A 21002-nucleotide genomic window follows, 5' to 3' on the forward strand; every position below is an offset into this window, starting at 1 on the left:
AGATGTGCAGCCTGGCATTAAGTTCGATCAAGTGAACGGCAGTTTGCTTCTAACTCCACTTCAACCTACGCTGCTGGTTCTTTCGCTGTCTATATTTCCAAAACTATTGAACGAATAGACTTAGTAATGCACAGCAGTGTTCAACTCCACAGCTAAGCAAAAGCAGGTCTAAAAAGTCTCTTGCAGATGAAACTGCCTGTGGCTCAAAGCATACGGTCCACGCAGAACTGAACGTGTCAGAATGTCAGTTACCAATCACACCAAAAATTTGACCAGTCCTTAGCTCTAATAAGCACAAATACAAATTATTCACTCCAGAGGATAAAGATAGCCTTGTAGGTAAAATAAACTTTGAGAGACAGCTCCTGTTAGATTATATTGCAGTCTTACCTTCTTCTTTAATGTGTTATCTGTGATTAGCAGACCAAACAGGCTGAGGCCCGGAAAGGCTTCGGAAGATACAACTTCAATAAACCACGTTGGCACAGACTGTAGAAATTAGGAAGGAAGAATGTAAGAGTTAATCTCTTAAAAGCTCAGTGATCTCATAAGCACATTTTCAAAATCCATGCAATATCAAAGAGAAACACAATTAGCACTTACATTTTAGGTAGCAAAGCAAGCAACACAAACAATTGTAAAACTCGCTGAAAATACAACCATTCCTTCTATTATTTCTTAATACATACCTGTGAGAAGCTTGAAAATATGCTGTCTTCTGGCACAAAGACAAAACTTCCCAGCCGCACAAATGAAGAAAATTTCAGACTGTAAAGAATCAAAGTTATCATCAGTGAGATCTCTTCTTTCCATACTTCGGTTTGTGCCAAGACGGGAAGCAATTTCAAAAGCTGAATCAACATCTGGATCATGATGCAACAAACACTGGAGCTAAGAAAAGAAAATCCTAAACCACTTTTGCAGTTTTCTTCAGAGAAGATAAAAACATCAAATACCAAAAATGACTTGATCTCAACAGAAAAGCCTGAGGTCAACCTCTTGGTGATTTTTCAGTAAGAGAGGAACATTCAAGATCATTTAGAGTTGAATAATTACCTTACTTCAAAAGCAGCTTTGAGAAAAATAAATGGGTATTTTATTGACTTTATATACATATTAAAGAGCATCAACATAACACAGTTGGACTGAGCTGACGAAGACACAGAACAATACTTTGCACTTCAAAAGCAATACTTGTCTTCTCAGCATGTACTGAGTCTGTGAACAGACTGCTACGCAGCAAGGCCCACAACCAGAGTGTTCTCCAGTGACCAGTGTACATGCAGTTGGAACTCAGAAAATTACAGAATAAGCAACTCCAGTGACCAAAGAATGGTCCTTTAATCAAGTGCCGCTGAATTAAGCAATCGCTGTACATACATTTAAGAATGGAACTGCACAGTTTTTGTTTTCATAAAAATATACTGCATATAATTACATCTCGTAAAGGCACTTCAGGTATGCTGGAGACCAAGAAGCTTCTACCTTTGTAGTTTCTGCTATAAACAAAAAAACAAAGGAAACTCTTCGCCACTTTGTAGGGACTGATTGATAAGAATAAAAAAAATTATACGGTTCACAATCTTCAACATACATGAAAAACTGATGTAATCATAACTGACAGCAAATAAACATGCCCCTGCATTTTATTAACCTTTGTGTAACACGATTATTCAGATTAAAATATCTACTCCGTTTCCAAACTGGAAAACGTGACTTTATAAAAACAGTGCTTCAAAAATCCATCAGGAAATCATTTATAACTATCACCATACCAGAGCCAGGCCCTTTTTTTTTTTTTTTTTTTTTTAAGAATAATTACACATGCAAACTTTGTACTACCAAATGGACTCGAATTTCAGGTACCTAAACATACCTGTTGCACTTTACTGCTGACGAATTACTCATCTGATTTAAGAATATGAAGTCAATTGCATACATTAATCTTTTACTAATTTCCCCCTCCTTAATTAGCAGATATTTACATATTACCATCATGACATTTAAGCAGGTACTTATTCAAGGTAGTGTTTAAATCAAAAGCTGCAAGCCTCCATCCACAATTAGAGTACTCCCTGTAACATAAGGGGACTCCAGAAGAAATAAAACAGCTTGTGCAACTTCATGAGGGTCTCCAAATCTTCCAAGGGGAATTGATTTCTTCAATTCATCTTCTTCCAAATGAGCAGTCATCTCTGTGTGAACAAAGCCTAAGAAGAGAAAAACATGAAGAGTAACCTAATTTCCAATTAAATTTTTTTCCAGTGGCTTTTCCCTTGAAACCTCCAACATGACCATCCCCAGCAACCATTCTTCAAAGTCTTAGAAGACAGGCTGCACCATTTTGTAGCCAAGAACAAATTTTTTACCTAACCAACAAAACAGTTTAGGAAGCGCTGATGTAATAATTGAAATGCAGAGATCTGTGTAAGTCAATGAAAATAAAAAAAAAAAAAGGTAACTCTAAAATTGTGCTCAAAAAACATTGTATCAGTTTTCTGAAAGACCAAAAATAAACGGGCCACCAAAACACGCACAATAATAAACATGGGCGTCAAATCCCTGACAAGAAACACCCACAGCTTGCAAGTGCTTTCATTACATTTTAGAGCTTATTACAGCACTTGCAGAATTTCTACTATAACCCTTACCTGAAGAATATTTCTTTACAATTTTGAAGGACAATTCTTCACCATTTCAATTTTCTGAGATTTAATTTTCCCACTGTTGCACTTCCCTTCACACAAACTGTAGCTTCTTAACGATCTGATCTAATGTTCATCTGCCACCAAGAAGAAGTCTCAGCTGTACTTCCTGCTGTACAAATCTCCCCCACGAGCTGTTCAGCTCACTACCCAAGAAAAGGTATTTTTCCTCCCTAGTTCATGAGCTGAATTGGTTCACATGGAAGTCCGAAAGACATGGCAGCACAAGGAGCGCAGCAGAGAACTCACACAGCTCAGAGCACAGAAAGTCAGAAAAGACAAACGAGGTTTTTCCATGAGGGTGGTGGTTTGCCTGGAACAGCCTGTCTTGTGAAATCATTCTCATAATCCTTCTATCCAGATCATCTCTGTTTACTAAAAGGAAAGACAGAGATATCTTCAAGACAGCTTCTCGTGGTCTTCAATGTTTCTCTAATAACAAATAAACACTCTTTAGCAGGACACGAAGGTAGCTATCTCTATACAGCTATTTCTAATTCTTCCATCTGTAGGGATGGCAGGTTTTGAAAGAGGAACAAAGAAAAAAAGCCATTTGTTATGTAAGTGTGGATAGCAGAACAGGTAGACGCATGCTCCCAAATTTCTCAGTGTTCCCTAGGAAAAACTGAAGTGTTTTGTAAAAGAATAGATGATACCTTAATCTGGGGAGGAAAAAAAAATAAAAACACTCACAAAGGTTGAAGAAAGAAATAGTAATTAGCCTTAAGTACTTTCAGAGTACACCAAATATCTAGCAGTCTTGAAGTCCACTTACTTATTGCAATAGCCAAGGATTTACAAACTTCCCAAAAACTAACCTGGAGCAACCACGTTGACTCGAATTTGCTTTCTTGCTACCTCTTTAGCAAGAGAGCGTGAAAATCCAACTATTCCTGCTTTGCTAGCACTGTATGCACTTTGACCAGAGTTGCCTTTAAGTCCTACAACACTTCCTAAAATAAAGAAACGTCAAAGAGGTTAGATGGCTAATAGCTTCATTGTTTCAGTTTTAATTTTTTAATAGAAAATGAGATTAAAGGAAAAGGAGTTAAAAGTATACTCAATGCACTTTACAGTCTATTGCAGTAAGCAAATCCCTCAATTATCTGTGAATTTTATGATAAGTGCACATCTATGTTGAGGAGCATGTACCAGGAATGTAAAATGGAGAAATACTGCACTGAAAAAAAGGAACTACCACACCATTTGATTCTTATGACCAGCAGCTGGTAGATTTAGCTACTGAGAGTCCCTTGATAAGGAACGGTAAAATTGTTGGTTTTTTTTTTTTTCCAAGAAATATTTAAACTCTTAGGCGTTTATTACTGAAACAAGCTGTTAAGCAACATACAGAAGTTGCTGAAATTAGATAAAGGAATGAGCACTCATAAAGAAATGCTAAACATAGAATAGAAAGACACATAAAGAAAACAGTCAATTGCAAAAAGCAACATTTCAATGTTACACATGCCAAACCATTCTAGAGAAGTACTTTCCATGTCATTCCACTGGATTAGACAAGCAATTTACCTATATTAACAATAGCACCTCCTTGATGATGAATCATGCTTTTTACAGCAGCTTTGCATGTCAACATTGTTCCCAAAAGATTCGTGTGAATCTGGGATATCATATCTTCAGTCTTGGTTCTCAGTAACAGGCTATCCCTGACAAACAGATCAAAAAATACAAAAGAACTCACTGCAAAACCTCAATGACCACATTTACTCACAATAAAACATAACCAAATTAGAAGACTATTAAAGGGGATTTATGTGGTTCCGGATATTCTAGCATTCAAAACTTTGACATTGCCAGGATGACACACAGTAGGAAAAGTGTGCTGCTATTCTGGTAACAACGTTTCATTTGCAACAAATACTGCTTTGGACTATTTCAGGGAGAACAAGAGAGAAAACAGAGGTGGAATTTATAAACTCACATTTCAGAATCTACAGTGAAATCTGTTTTTATCTGTTAAAATTTGACTTCCATCAGAAATAAAATACCAGTAAATACTTGGTATTATCCTCAGATGCTCTCATTAACAACACACTTACTAATTGCAAAGGCCTTTTCCATATTTCGCACCTTACAAGAATATGGTTTAGTCTAAAATTACTTACTATCTTGTAACTAATAACTTACCTGTTGATCCCAGCTGCATTAACCAAGTAGTTAATAGGACCTAAATTCCTCTGCATCTCCTCAAAAGCACGCTGGACTTCTTGTTCTCTGGATATATCACAGCTAAGTGCCAGATGGCCAGCTGCATTGAAATAAAGGCATGTGATAATAACAGTAAAAAGAAGTTTGTAATCCATAAATCTTAAGAATCGATAAACTCAACTGAAAAAACAGATGTTGAACTAGTTATAACTTGAGGAATCCATTTCATCTCCAGAGAATTAAATCAGCACACTTTTCAAGAACTATACTAACTCGTTACATGACAACTCTCATCATATTTTTGGCCTTTTGAAGTCAGAACTTCAGCATGATCTGACTGGCCTCTGTTCTGGCTTGGTCAGGAGCCATGGATGACTCAATTCCTACCAACTCCCTGCTGTGACCTTGAACAACTCCTTGAATCTATTCTACCTGCATAATATGAATTGCAACATATTTACCTTTCCCAAAGAGTAATGTGAAAACAAAGTTTAATTTAATGACTTACTGCTTTCACAAGTTACCTAAGCATTTGACAGCAAAGAAATCATTGCAAAGCAGCATACTCACCACCAAGACCACGTGCAGTGGTTTGGGCTACTTCAAGATTTCTAGCAATAATTGCCAGGCGGCAGCCTTTCTGTGCCAATAATTCTGCAACAGCTTTTCCTATTCCTCGGGATCCTCCAAAAATGGCACAAACCTTGCCCATCCTAAAAAATAATTCACAAATTGGAAATACAGCATGAACTTCAGGCCAAACATTGCAGAGAACAACCACTGTTCTTGTCAGTATCACGATCGTTACTAGTTTGCAGCATTTTGTAATACTGGATTATAAAAGTTGTGACTTCTTATTTTATTCATGGAAAAATAAACAGCTGAATTAAATCAGACACCACTTCAACAATTTCTGAACTAGCAAAAAAAAAAATTATGCACATAGCCTAGAATTTCAGTTCTAGTGTCATAATAACTCCTATTTATTTGAGGAAATATGTGGTTTCTGTATCTAAAACACCATAATGTGTCACTCAGCTGTTTATTCAAAGCCAACATGGTAGATGTAATTATACTGTTTCTGCACTATTCTAGTACTAAATTTTCCCTCAAGGTCTCTCTCCATCCTATGTATCAGTGCTGGAAACCCAAGCTGCAAACGCTGCTGGAGTATGACTTGATAACACTATATTTACGCTAAGTTTGTACGAAGTTGCACTACAAATTACTATGTTTTACCACAAGCCTTTTTTTTGTTTGATTTTCTACTTTTGAAGATAGAAAATGCTTTTTGAAATCTGAAACGACTCAGAAATAGCTAGCTTAGATGCATAGGCAGGACTGTAAAACCGTGCTCCTACAGAATGAGATTTTAATTTGTAACCTCTAGAAACCAATCACCAGCTGCTAAGGGACTTCTGGAGCCAAAGGAAGGATCCAAGCAATAGTAATGAACTTCTTTTCCATACATTTAAATAAATCTTTTTTGAACCCAATTGCACTTTGCCTTTTAATATCTTGAGGCAGTAAGTTGCATTATTTGTGGAGAAGTACTTCCTTTTGTGTTGAAATTGCTTTCTGATTTGAGAATGCTACACTTTTCTCCTCGTGTCTTCCCCTTTCTGCTCATAACTTCAGAGACTACACTTCAGCATTTTATCTTATCCCCTGTATCCTCTTCCAGGTCTACTTAGTTACTCTCAGACGTGGAAGCAATTCCATACCCTGCTAAAGCCTGTACAAATCCTGACACCCTACCCTTTTCCTTATTTAGTTCTATTACGCCCTTCTTGATGTGTTTAAACTAAAACTGCACATACACGAATGCTATCAATTCCTATAATTGTGTAACACTTTTAGTCACACAAGATCAGAAAAGGACTGGGTGCTCCCTCTGTCAGATTTTGGTTACAGAAGACCAAAATCTGCCTGAGGGAGCAGCCTGACCTTTTACAGACTAGAAAAGGAACATCAGTGCCTGAAATCAATCCACATGCCCACTTCCCAACTGGCACATTGGATTCCCAGGAGCAGGAAGAAGAATATATATACAAGAATGTATATAAATGCTTCAACCTCAGACGGACACCTTTTCAAAAGAACACATACAAAAAGAAGGCTAACCTTTCAGGTACTCACACTAGGAAGCTGGTCTGCAACAGACTAATCAAGAGGTTCTGCACCCAAGAACTGTAGCTCTTACTGACTGGGCAGACTAGAGGCACAACCAACCGGTATTTTGTTGAGGTATTTTGTTAGCAACTAAGTCTCAGTCTTGCCTTTTCCACCAAGAGGGATCTGTTCTTTCACGCAGTCAACCACACAGACCCTGGGAAATTCTGGTCTTTTTGTTGCAACAATGTTTTCTCTTTCCCCATAGTCTCTTCTCACCAGTACCCGACATTCTTACTCTACTACATTCATGTGAAACCTGGAATGACACAGGTTGGAAAGAACCTCTGGCAGCCATCTCATCTAACTCCTCTGCCCAAAGCAATGCCAGTTTGTGTCTCGTCACTCAGGGCCTTGTCCTGTTCAGTGCTAAATATCCAAAGGATATCCATAATTATGAAAGAAACTCATGGCACGTTTGGAGTATCGCCTTAGTATTGTTAGGTACTTGCAACTCTCCAGCATCTGTTCTGGGATTACCTACGGTGAGTCATATTACGCTGACGATGCAGCTGGACATATATGCATGCTCTTTTCCAAAAAACTCCAAAGATGCCTGTATGTACAGGCCCCCCAGAGCCGCTGGTGCAAACACAGGACCCGTGACTTTTTTTAGCACTGGGAAGACGGCTTCTTCAGCTGCGTCATTCTGCCCTTCCTGCTCTCCGTGGGAAAGGAAAAGGCCCAGCGATTCTGAGCTTGCAGAAGGAATGCTCCAAGCCCTCGGGCACTAACCAGGTATTTACAGGGACACGTGTAAGGCTCTTACCGTTCCAGCCTATGTTTTGACACAAAAACACCATAAAGATTCTATGGAGTTACGACTTGGGACAAAAACCTACAGCAGGAAGAACAAACCTCTATTCCCTGCTCAAAGAACGGCACGGAAAACCAAGTTTCCCCCTAGCAACAGCGTCTTCTCGAGGCCACCACGCAGCCCACCGTAGCGCCCACTCTCCCCTCACACTCTCGGGCCCGTTCTTTCGGGACGCGCTGCTACAAACCCGTGCCCGCCACAGCCCAGGGCAGCTCAGACGCATGCAGGACACCGCCAAGGAGAGCCGCTGGGGACGCGCCTCCCCGGGCCAGCCCCGCTCCGCCGCCCGGCCAGCACCCCGTCCCTGACGCGCAACCTCCTCTCCCCGCAGCAAACCTTCTCTTTATTATATTCCCTTATTTCGGGCGGGGAGAGAAGGCTCGGCCTGCCTGCTGCCGCCACCGCGCTCCGCCGACCCGCGGCCCCGCGCGCAAAGGCCGCCAACCGCCGCCAGGGGGCGCCCGAGCGCGGCAGGACCCGCACGGCACCGCGGCGGAGGGAAGCAGCCGCCCGCCGAACGCGGAGACGCCGCGCGGCTCGGAAGCTCACCTCGCGGGGCGGGGCTCCGCGGCGCGGCCCCGGCGGTCGGGCTCAAGATGGCACTCCGGCGCGAGCGCAGCCCGCCCAGGGACCGCGGGGCACGCCGGGACGCGCCGTCCCCTCCACGGAAGCAGAGCGGGGGCGGCACCGAGCCGCCGGCGAGCGGGGATGTGCGCCGCCAACGGCCGCGTGGGCACCCTACGGGGAGGGCTGCCCTCATCTCTGCGGTCAGAGGGGCACGGGGGAAAACCGGCCCTGGTCACTGACACAGGTTGTAATCGCTTGTACAGCTGCCAGCTTGCAACGCTGCCATTCCCACACCTCTGCGGCAGTGAACTTTATCATACCAAAATTAGCTGGTTTTGCGCAATTGGACACACGTTTTCGACACATACACAAGCATACTTTCCCTTTATTTGCCCTGCTTCTGTAAAGTCTTACATCTTAAAAAAAACACACACACCCAGAACAAAGTCATCAGAAGCTCTGGCAAGTCACTGCTGTTTTTGTGCTCTCCTGACCAAACAGGTTTCCCCACTACAACCCGATGATTTCACACCTAAGCGTGAGGCCTGTGCCAAAGTTCACATGGCCCCTGAGCTGCACCAGCCGGGCTCTGAGGAGCAGCATCCCTTACTTCTGCTCCGGCTGCTGCTGGCATCCAGCACCTCACTCCCAGCGCTGTCATGCTGCATGTTGCACATCAATTAAAAACAATCCCCCCGCCACACTTGCTCTTAGAAGTCGGTATGCAGGAAGCATTGCAAAGATGACATGTCACCGTGCCTCCAGACACCGGCCACTCCTAGCAGGTATCTGCGGACTCCAGACCAGCAATGTCTGCTGGGATCCCTGCGCCTCCTGAGATCTCTTGCCTCCCCGGATACATCACCTCCTCATTTGAGGAGTGCAATGCCAGGGAGCGCATCAGTCTACTTCACCATGTATCAGCAGTCTCAACTTTCTCATTCTGCCTCATCCGTATTCATATTCGCTACATATTTACATTGGCTGCAAGATAAGATCTATGGCAATCACTTCAAGAATTTACCCTGCAACAACCTCTTTGGATATTATTCCAACTGCTGGTGAAACGAGTATTTTTGATAAGTATTTATCAGCAAACACAACTGGGTCTTAGTTCATGAGCATACAGAAAACTGCTGTCAGCATTAGGACTAACAGCAAAACATTCTGAACAGCACACATTTCCATCGTAGTATGATGCTGAGTTATTCCTACCCTGACATATCACTAATCACAACCTCAAGTATCGAATCTCCATGCATGGTACGGATAACTTGGCATTGTTGCCCACTCCGGTCCTGTAATGCAGCAAAATTCATTTCTGCATCTATTCATATTTCCATTTAGTGCGCTGTATTTACTGCGTCTGCAAGTTTGTTTTGTTGGGACAAGGGAAGAAACTGGATGTTGGGAGATGACAACAAGGAGAAGGGAGCAAAAAGTCAGAAAGAAGACAGAGGTTAATAAATGTGGAATAAATTTAACTGACGATTTAGACTGAACTCAATAGAATTAAAAAATCTCAACTGAAGGTCTACACTGCAGGAGTAGTAAATGATTATTAATAACCAGCATGACTCGTTCCTTCATCTCCCTTCCTTCTATAAAATTTAAGAACTTAGAGAAGCAAAAGCTTTATTTTACGGAGACAGTAATTAGCACACAGACCTGAGACACACAAGTGAAACACTTTCATTTCTCGTAGTATCTACTTAGAAATCTGTAACTTGTGTGAACAGGAAGAGACCATAGGCTGTTTGAAGCAGGAAAGCGAGGGCATAATGGCATTAAGCCATTTTTACAGCCTCACCTATTTTGCAGGATTGTTCAGTGCAGGACCATGAAAACGTTTCCAAGATTAGCACTAACGAGGCACAGATTTACTGAGCACAGGAATACCTGGTTTAATGTGGCACATCTACTTACTGACAGAAAGCAGCAAGTCAGGGGACTGTGCAGCCATTCCACCATAACTGCAAATAGCTGTGATCCTAACCAGGACTTATACTGGCAGAACTTCAGCTGATGATTTGCCAGCAGTGAGTGTTGAACAAGGTCCATAATAAATAGCAACTGTGATAGTGACAGCAACAATCACTCATATCTCACAGACTGCTCACCTCCTTTATCTTCACCAGTATTACAGGAAATGTCAAAGACAATATTCTTTACAGCTGTTACCCATTTTGCAGCCTGAAACACATACACTAACACTTGGAAAGCTTTCAAGGAACTCAGTTCCTGACATTCAATTTTCTCTATCAGATTGTCCTAAATAAATCTAGTTTCATATCTCATCTCCTCACAGAAATACGTTGTTGTCATGTCATCCTGTTCACGCATTTCACTAAGCAGCCGAAGCCCTTACTGTTGTAGTTTCTTCCAATGACTGAGCATTAAAGTATTAAAGCATAATAATACCCGATCAGCTGGCTTAATGAGGTAGAAAGTAGGTTATTAAAGATGAGAAGAGCTATTTTTAGATGACATCTGGCACCATTTTTTTAATTTACCTATTATAGTGAATATTCTCCTTCAAAAAAAGATCAGAAGCAATTAGCATCCTTGAAAAGAATTATCTATTGCTCACTCTAGACCACGTCAGATGAAGTGATGGCTGTTTATATAAAATGTATACCTTATTTCAACAGTTTTAATCACTTATTATAGGTATGGATTTTCAAAAGCACAATTCATTACAAGATTCTCCTAGAAGTCCAACATGTTTTTCTAGCTCCCAATAAGAGGTCCGGTAGCCACTCCTGCCCATCCACACAATGTGTGGCTTACAGAAACCTAGGATGGCACAAGGCTACTGTCCTGAAATCCCAGAAGGACATTTTAGGAATTACATATATTTACAGTTACTAGTTTTATAGAAAATATTAAATATTAACTGCAAAGGGGAAAAAAAAAAAAAAGAGCAACTTAGAAGATCAGTCTAGAAGGTATGTCTTTTACCACACTGTGATTATTGCTGGCTGTGAAAATGTGATGCAAGCTGATACACCTGTAGGGTGCTACAAGAATCTGAGTTATTTTTGCAAAACAGAAAAATTTCACTTAGGTATTTTAAGTACTTTTTTTATTTTTATCCTCGCTTGCCTAAACATTCTCTGTACGATTTTGTATTGTTTTTATACTGAACGTACAGAATTTAGTGTATTCTATATATTACAGTGATAAGATTATCCCCAGCCTTCTGCGGATAAACTCTCTGCCAGAGTTCGACCCTCCTCACCATCCAGTTTCTTCATATCATTTTCTTTATTCTTGAATGCAGGAAATGTTTCCCCCTGCCCATCCAATTTCTTTCAACAGACACAACATTCAAACACCACTGCTTGAACAGAGAAGATTTTTTTTAGGGAACTACACGTTAGCAAAAAGAAAAGTTTTGAAGAGCACTGAAAATTACACAGAAAAAAAATCACAAATAACGTGCATCTTTAGGAAAAAAAGTGAGAAAAGACAGAAGTACATTTGTCCATATTTTATTTTATTTTAAGAAAACTTAAAAGGTTTACCTTTCACATAATTGCTTAGCTGAAATAATGAATATTCTGAGAAAAATCAAGGTAGCATTTCTCTACTAATTGTCTCAGTTTAGCTGCTATGCCAGAGAAGATGCATAAGCAATGATTAGATGTTTAGAGACCCTGCTATTTCCCAAAACCAGATAGCTGGTTTCTCCTCCCATCTTACTCTCTGCAACAAGAGGTACATCAATGACTTTTTATGTTGTATCTGCAGCTCCAACCAACCTTAACTGGAATGGTGAAAGTCCATTGCTTTTCTATATTTTCTTACTTCTATGTGGTTGTTCCTTCTGTGTTCTTCTCTCTCCCTACTAGACAGAAGGAGAAAGAATGTTTCTCTTTTTCTGCCTTACAGGAAAATGAAACAGTTATCTTTATCATCCACAATCATTTATTTCCATACTATTGCCTACAGATTGAAGATTTTCAAGCAAAATTGCCCAAATCTGGATTAACTACCACTGCATAATACAACTCTGCGTCATCCATTTCCAGTCAGATCACAATTATTTTAGGTATCCCATACAAGTAGGTAACATTTCTGCAACGTGCGATGTTTACGTAGCAGAACTCATTCCTGTTTACTTTATCAAATCATTGTTCAATTTGAGGATGCCTTTCACAAACAATTCTTCTGCTCTAATAGCAACAAGTCACACATTTGCTTTGCTTACACCTCAGTGAAGTACTCCTGTCAACATCAGTTGTCTGTCGTACTCTAAAATGTTTTCAAAAAAAATATGGTACGCCATCTGGCTCCTAAACGCTCATTAAATCCATTGGAATATGAAGGTTTGAGGAAGCTAACATCACATGATAACCACCACTTACAAATACTTGTATTTACCAATGACAAAAGCAAGAAAAAAAGAAAATAGGTTTTTTTTTATACTTCAATTTCTTACAACTCAGAATATGAAAGCCATTTTAGAGAACAAAACAGGATGGCAGCTGTGATTCCCAGAAGCTTGCACTCCAATTTTATTTTCCAAGTGAAATGAAGAAGGAAGAATAACTAGCAGAGGAATGGGAAGCTAAAGCAATAGACTGTTTAGGTTGCTAACAGGAGGGGTGTTCTTACGAACTCCAATTCAGAGGACATGCTGCAAATTTTTTTAAGACTTGCCAAACCACTTAATGTTTTTCCCCTCTGAATGTTAGTCCTCTGATCTTTAATTGAGGCTAATGGTTGTCAGCTCTCTTACTGTCACAGCCCTGGGGAAAGATCTCAGTGTACAGGGTTGGTTGGTTTTTTTTTGTTTGTTTTGTAGGAGCACTTTTAGGATTTAATGTTGAAAGATAAACGCACTTGAATACAATTGAATATACACCTTAAGCCCCATTTGGAAAGGAATTATCTTTTATAAGGAAACAGTAATTGATTTTTTCATAGGAAACAAAAATAAATTCATTTGGGAAGAGTAGGGGAGTTTCCAAAAAGATGACCATGTAAAAAAAGTTTGATGACTTTGTGTTTTCTGTGATTTTTGAAGTAAGATTTATCCTATTTACTAAACACTGCTAGACTTAAATTTTCTGGAAGAAACATGTTATTTAAAAAGAAATAAGGCTTTTTTTGGTAATGTGTGTCTAGATTAAAATGCTGTTAAGTACATGTAAATAAATGATCTGCTAAATATGTGTTAGGCAATTCTATTTATGACATATTGGTACACTGCCCGATAACAATGAAGCAAGAAAAAAGAACGAGCTGAGAATCTGCCAGAAACAGCCTGGGGAGTACAGGGAAGGAGGACAGCAGAAAACCAAATGGGCTGAGAAGGAAAAATCAGAAAAGCTTCACCCAGTACACAGCAGGACTCCACGCCTGAAAAACATGTGGATACGCTGGGTAGATTTTCTCTGTTTTGAGAACTGGGTAAGGTTGTGTTGACTGACCTTATCCAGCCTCTCTGCATTCTCCCCAACTCAATGTGTAGCTATTTTTAGCAGAAGAACTCTGCATAATGTTTTTATAACCCGTTTTGGCTGCAATGCTACATCCAGTTGCAACATCCCTCATAGCTTTAAACCAATCTAGGCTGCCTATTTTGTTAAGCAGTTGGGGAAAAAAAGATAGACTGGGAAATAAATAAGGCAGCGATCGCCATTATTTAGCCGTAAAAGGAAGCCTTTTGCTGCAAGGCTTCTGTACCCAGACAATCGGAAATTATAGCAAAGACAAGTCAGTCAGTGGATGTGGGGGGAGCTCGCAGGCAAATGCAATTGCTGCCATGCTCTTGTGCTTTGCCATCTGGAACTTCATAACACAGCAGGAGGTTCCAAAACAAGATTCTTGGAAGTTAATAAATCTGTTACGCTGACAGGAGGGTCATTCCATTTCTGATAAGACAGACTGCTCCCTGAGGGATGAGAAAACCCATGTATGTGGAATTAGCGCGCAATGTCTGTGCTAGCACATTTATGTTAAAGAGAGACAAGCCATTGCCGGGTTCCTAATGAACATCTCCAGGCATGTGCAAGGCACCCATGCAGAGATTCATTTGATGATGAAATGGATATGCTGGGATGAGCAGGACATAGGTATTCCACCCGTGGAAACTCGAAAAGCAGCATAAATTTGAAGATCTTTACACCAGCTGGGAAATCACAACTATCACTAATACCTACCATTTCTGTGTATTTCATCAGCCTAGCAAGCAAATTATTAGTTCATTTCTTCTGTCAAAAATAAAAACACAGAGGATAGTATTCTCCCTAAGAGTAACACATTCCATCTATTTCCAAACGCAGGAGAATTACACTTGTGATGGAAAAATGCAAAACACAAAGCCCAGTTCAACCGTCTGACTAAAGCTCTCTTATCATAACATTACTTTGTACTTCCTATGTCTCTAAATGCAATCATTTTGTAAATAAGATTCTTTTTTTCCAGCAGATATATGCATTAGGCAAAGTATAAACAAGCAGACAAAATTATATCTAAGCAGAACAAAGATCATCTGCATGGATCACAGCTCTACTCTATAGCCCTACTTCCTGTAATTATTACAATTTATTCTGATTCAGTTCTTTCAGAAAAACACTCGCATTAGCACAGAAACGTTGAGGCAAAACAACTAGAGCCATACAAATACTAATGGCGCAGTATTCATCCATGTATCTTCCTTTTGAGAGCTAAGTGTTGCAATGCTACAGGTCCTAATTTCTTTTTATAGCATCATTTGAAAGGCAGCTCTTTTTTGCAGACTTTAACACAGGCTACACATTTGCCATAATTTTCATACCTTTAGCACATTATGTAAGTATAAATCTTTTAGTTAGTAAGGTGTGGAGCCATTCCATTTCTAGGTACAGCAGTTTTGCTGGATTATTTGCAACCCCTCCTGCAGCTGATACCAAGACTGGTACCAGTACCAATCCCAGAATTACTGCTCCCCCTCACTGACACAATTCCAGTTCTTTCTTAGGTCCTCTTCCCTCTGTGCTCCCCAACCAGTTTGCTTGTAAGGCAAAGAATTATTTGTCTCAATCTTTCCTCTCCCTAAAGCCAATGATCTCCCTTCTAAGAAGTACAAAAAAGGACAAAAGAAAAGCACATATATTCAGCCCATTGGACATACTGAATGTGTCAAGCCATAAATTGTTCCTAAAACACAGAAGATGAAAGCTGTTATGAAATAAGCCAGATTTTGGTTACCCTGAAATTAAGGAGTACATCTACTCCAGAAAAAGGCCTTCCTCTCCCACACCTCTATGTGTTCAAGTTATCAGCACACGTAGCATTCAACTTACTTCTCCACAGTAAGCAGTTCTCCCAGGTACCACAGGCATTCTCTTCCTGCCACCAAAAGCAAAGCTGTATAGCTATACTACAAATGCCTGAGCCAATGTCTAGCTCAGGCATCTAGCACTTCATTTCCTTTCCTCCCTAAGAAAGCATTTGCACTCTTAATTTCTAACTCTGCACCTACAAAAACTTCTCACCGCATGCTTCAGCAGTTTTCCAGCACTAGTGACAGAGGAGACTTCACATGACTAATGTGTGACACGAATAAACAGACTGAATTTATTGTCAGCATTGCTAGGATTTCTTGGAACCAGTTTCGATCCATGTGCTGAGCTGCCTGATTACCGCACTGAAGGCCTTTGCTCCAAACTTGCTTTCTGTGGAGACAGGTGCTTTTACTGTTCGTGTAGCAGATCCAGTTGGAAAAGTCTTTGGGTCTGAAAATACCCAGATGGAGAAGTCTCTGGGATTATTTGCTTAAGCATGGTCCAAGACATCATTTAAGTTTCTGATTCAGCAAAACTCGTAAGTACTCAAAACTGCCACTGAAATCAGAGCAGCTTTAGTGCATACACCAAAGGATTATACCAAACGCAGCCATGGTGACTAATGCATAACGTGGGAGAAAGGGAGAAAGTATTCTGGGCCAATTCAGTGAACCATGACCATTACATCTCAAACAGAAAAACAGAAAACATTCTGTGTGTTATCCAAAGTGCTGCACTTTCTCCTCATATCTAAGTATTAAAGCACCCAAGAAACGGGTTACAGGCTTGAATTGTCAATTATATTTATTTTTGCTGGTTCAGAGGTGTGTAAATAACTTCCATTTGTACATAATGTTGCTTTTTTTTTGTTCCCTAGAATCAGATGCTTCACACAACACTATTTCTGGGATGGTCCAAACAGAGAAAAACTGATTCAGCAGAACACGTCTACATACATTTAACTTTTAAAATCACGCTAAATCTATGTCTGCTCCGTAAAGTGCTTAACATTTTTGCTTGCTTTTTTGTTCCGATGAATCCAATACACTTAATCCTTTATGAAAAGAAGGCCTAGGAAGTTAAGAGAAAAGTACGTGTGAGAAAGGTGGCCGGGCAAAACATCAGGCTACTTCGCAATCAGCCATTAGATATACTAACTCTAATTACAAAAATGTAATTTAAAGTTAGAAACAAGAAATTATATTAATGCTTTAGGGACCTCTTTTATATTTGGAATCAGTATCTCCACGTACAGTATCTGCTCCCAAAACATTATATTGTGTTACTAAATATAGCACAAAAGGTAGCATAAGCTAGCTATAAGCTACTGTAAATTCGTCAATAGAGCTTTTAGTTGCAAGAACACATACTAGTTGTTTCTTTATTTTACAATGCCTGACACAGTGGCAACTTTAAGAAAAAAACATCAACCCAAAGTGGACTAGAATCTAGTATCTAGTAACTGCCCTTGAAAAAATTACTTCAATTTTCAATTATTTCCTGAAAAATGTTGCTTTTGATTTGAAAACAAAAAACATGCAGATAAACGCAGACAGACCTTCAGACTCGCACACAACTAGGAAGAGATCCAGCTTCTGCCAGTGTTATCTGATGTTAAAGTTCAAGAAGCTCAGTAAAAGTTTGCTAATTCTTCTCTAAACTAGTTCTTGTACTTGGCAGAAGATACCTTTTGTACTGGCGGATTTAGCCATTACTCTAAAACAGGGCTGTAGTGTAATCAAATCACAGCTGTGTGAGCGTGCTCTATTACCATCAGCTATGAGACTGTGATACTTCACAGTTAACACTGAATTTGTTATATAGATCAGCAAAAGTAGGAAGAGAGCAGATGGAAAAATTCACATCATCTCGTTCATCAGTAACACACTTCAGCTGAGTCTACACAACAAAGGTTTGCCAACATAAATACACTATGGGTGTGAAGACAGACACAACCTGCCGATTGATCTTTTTTCACCAGCACAACCTCTGAAGAGACGCAATTGCTCTCGGAGCAAACAGCTTTCATGGCTTGGTTTAGCCATCCGAGGATGCTGCTCATCTCCACCACCAATTCAGCCTAGCCTGGGCCAGCACTTGGCGGATGATGGCAGGGGCCTCACAAAGAGAAAGCCTGACAGATATGACAGTAGTCAAGCTCTGTTGTGGCCCTCATCTCCCAGACATCTAAATATATGGTCATATCCAGTAAGGAGCCACACTGCCCTGTGGTGGGAAAGGAGTACTTGAATCATTTCTAAAAGATAGCTTAGCAACAAAAAAAAAGAAACAATTGTGGTTAAACCAGACAATGTTTCACTGATCTCTTTAATTACAGGGCTGTTCTCCTCCCACTCATTCCCCACTCACACATTCACTGCTGACTTGCCCATCTTGCCATGCCAAGAGAACTGCTGCAACTTTCCCATACTCAAAACTGATCTTCAAGCCCAGGTGATCCTGTGCGGCAGGAACACTTGAGAAATGTTACCTACAGAAATTTATATTTTAGTATTTAAATTTTCTTGGACTCAGTAATCCTTCTGGGCTCCTTTCAAATATATTCTATGTTCATTAATACCGCATCAAATGAGAGAAAACAAATTACAAGAGCACTCTTGTTTTTTGTGGATATGACCAAATCTTATTCACATGTGATACCAGGTTAATGCTGATTTCCTTATCAAGGAATATTCTGCATCTGAACAGGTAGAAATCAGGAGTATTTTCTTGGATTTTCTTAAGCAAAGCCATAGCAGGCCTCCACATAAAAATATGGTTGTGGCATGCATAACTGCGTCAGTCACAGTTGGTTCAGAACACCTTTCTGGGTCACGTGACATAATTCAGACACTATGTCACTCTTGCTCTTGTTTACTGGAGACATTCTCAAAAGAAGCACTCCAGCTTTCTAAGAGATATGCCGAGCAGCCTTTGGCAAACACCACCTGTTCAGTGTTAAGGAATATGCCCTTGGTGCGAGAATACTGAATGCACAACAAAGTGAGTATCCTCTTTTTTTAATTGTTTTTAAAAAGTTTTAAAACATTCATCTATTTGCATGTTTACTCATCCTTCCTGAAAAGTTTGACCTTCACATAGATCAGCATTATTTTTAAAAGTTATTAAATTTTATTTTGTAGGAAAAAAATAATGTCTATTAGATGTAAATTACTATATGCAAAGATTTCAGTGATATGCAGGACAATAGTTATTTGTATGCTACTAACTTAGAAGTTGGACAGAAGCACAGAGGAAAGCTTTGATAATGGAGCAGAAAACCCAACAGATTTTCCTGATCTGCATGCATTCAGAAGTCACACTGAGACTGACTACCAGAGTGGAGAAAACTTCTTTGAACTGTAAACTTTTAAGAGCTAGCACTCTTCAGCTTACTGAGAAGTTCAACCAGCTGAAATAAGATATTTGACCTAGGTCACATCCCTTTTGTGGAAAACAATGTCAGTGACCACTTTAAAGTCATTCAGTTGCTGACTCATCTTCCCTTCCTAGCATCCACAGATACAGCATGAGAAAATACAGCAGGAGCTAACCACAAAAGATTCTGGGGCTAGCAGCCGTTTGCAAACCAAACCCTCCTCTGTAATTGTGGATCTGAAAATTTATAGATCTGACTGAAAAGTAACCAAGTCTCCTACACTTTACAGAGCAGCTAGATGGCATCATCTTTGAACTAGTGCCTTATCCCTATTAGCGGGACAAACGGTTCTTGAGAAAAGGATAACACAGCCCTAGTAGCTATTATTTTCCAAGTACGACAATCGACAAGCTCGGTTTCTTTCAGATATAGTCATTTCTCCAGGGAAGATATTTTCCTTCGCTATTTAACAGCAGGGGGCATATTCAGTGTGTGCCAGCAAAATTTAATGAAATCAATGAAGTAGCACTGATTTGCAGTAATTGAGAGTACAACCATGTGTTCCAATGCCAAAGAATTTGGATGTTTTAAAGGCTAATATAGCCTTCCTTTCTGGGAAGCGTGTGTAGAGGGTGGGTGTAGGGGGCCTGAAGCAGGAGGAATCAAAGTCCATTTGTTTAGTGAAATGGGGATGCATCTAAGACAACACGGACAGTAAACACCTGCACTGATATTTTAAAATCCTGATATTTTTCTTTCTGCCTTTGTAATACAGTATTTTTTTTTCCTTTCTGTGCCCAATTCCTACTCTTTGGTCTGTACACACTGTTCCCAGCACTCTGAAATTACAATATAGCTACAGTTTGGGCACATCTCCTGAATTGGTTTTGATTTCAGTAAATACCAGATGCAAACATTTGAAGGCCTTTGGGTTCTGCATGCCACATAAACAGGACCATAATACAGGCACTCAAGTTGGTTGCAGAGTGCAGCTGAGCGCTATTCATTTAAATGTGCTAAGAGGAATTTTTACAAGCTAGTTATAACCGTGAGTAATTGAAATCTGGGGCTAATGTTATTGCGTTTGTCTTTAATCCATTGAGTAGCAACAGCAGAGAAGTTAAGAAATTATTTTGCCATTTTTACTTTGAGCAAAATAATACAGCTGGCAGGAAAGAGAGCAGTAGAAGGAACAAATAAATAGTATTTTCTGATATCCACTAACATCATATTCAGTGTAATTCCCATGATTTGATAGGCATGCATCAAACACGTTACATTCTGAATGGCTTTTGCCCATGGCAGATTAGATGCTGCAAATTCGTATCTGTTTTGTTCCATGTATCAGGCTGATTCTGATCAAAGTGCTCTTCAACTGTCCAACAAATCAGCTAAGTCTCTCACCCTCAGAATAAGTCTGTAGGAGACTTCTCTAGGAGAAGGGTTTAGATGTTCCAGCTGATGATCGTATTTGGAGGCACACATAATCAATTAGCATTTACCAGCAAGTTCACTAAAAAGTGAGCATTTACATTCTAAACAGGCTCAGCATCACATACCTCACAAGAACTGTCAGTTTGGCAAATGAAGAAACTAAGGTTCAAAATATGAGACCTCAGGTTTTTACAAGCAGCTGCTAACTTCAAGGGTCTTGACAAGTTTGTCCTCTAGAAAGTAAGAGGAATTTGGATAACATGCGGAGTATGACTTCATCGTATCCATACTTTTTCCAAAGACAACCCTCAAATATCAGTATACTATATGGACTACATCGTAAGCAAACACTACCACTGTTTATTAACGACAACCTGTAACTCCTCTTGTGTTTTTTGGGGCCAGATTTTTTTTTTTTCTAAAACTTAAGTCAGTACTCAGTGCAATACATATTCTCAAAGCGCATCCATCAGGTGCCTTTC

At 39.9% G+C, this 21002-nt stretch overlaps 1 protein-coding gene across 3 annotated transcripts; it reads right to left on the bottom strand.

The window, feature by feature from the left end:
• Positions 1789–8556, bottom strand: CBR4 (carbonyl reductase 4). 3 transcript variants are annotated; one of them, XM_021394506.1, is made up of 6 exons: positions 8413–8556; positions 5445–5587; positions 4854–4974; positions 4236–4372; positions 3524–3658; positions 1789–2210 (listed from the first exon to the last, which is right to left on the bottom strand). In XM_021394506.1, exons 2-6 carry the CDS (start codon positions 5584–5586, stop codon positions 2032–2034), a joined length of 714 nt encoding a protein of 237 aa, XP_021250181.1. In that variant the 5' UTR covers position 5587; positions 8413–8556; the 3' UTR covers positions 1789–2031. The 3 variants fall into 3 exon arrangements, with proteins under 3 accessions (XP_021250181.1, XP_021250180.1, XP_021250182.1); XM_021394505.1 differs by lacking the exon at positions 8413–8556 and adding an exon at positions 8200–8353; XM_021394507.1 differs by lacking the exon at positions 8413–8556 and adding an exon at positions 8051–8191.

Source organism: Numida meleagris, chromosome 4, assembly GCF_002078875.1.
Source record: "Numida meleagris isolate 19003 breed g44 Domestic line chromosome 4, NumMel1.0, whole genome shotgun sequence".
NCBI lineage: Eukaryota > Metazoa > Chordata > Aves > Galliformes > Numididae > Numida > Numida meleagris.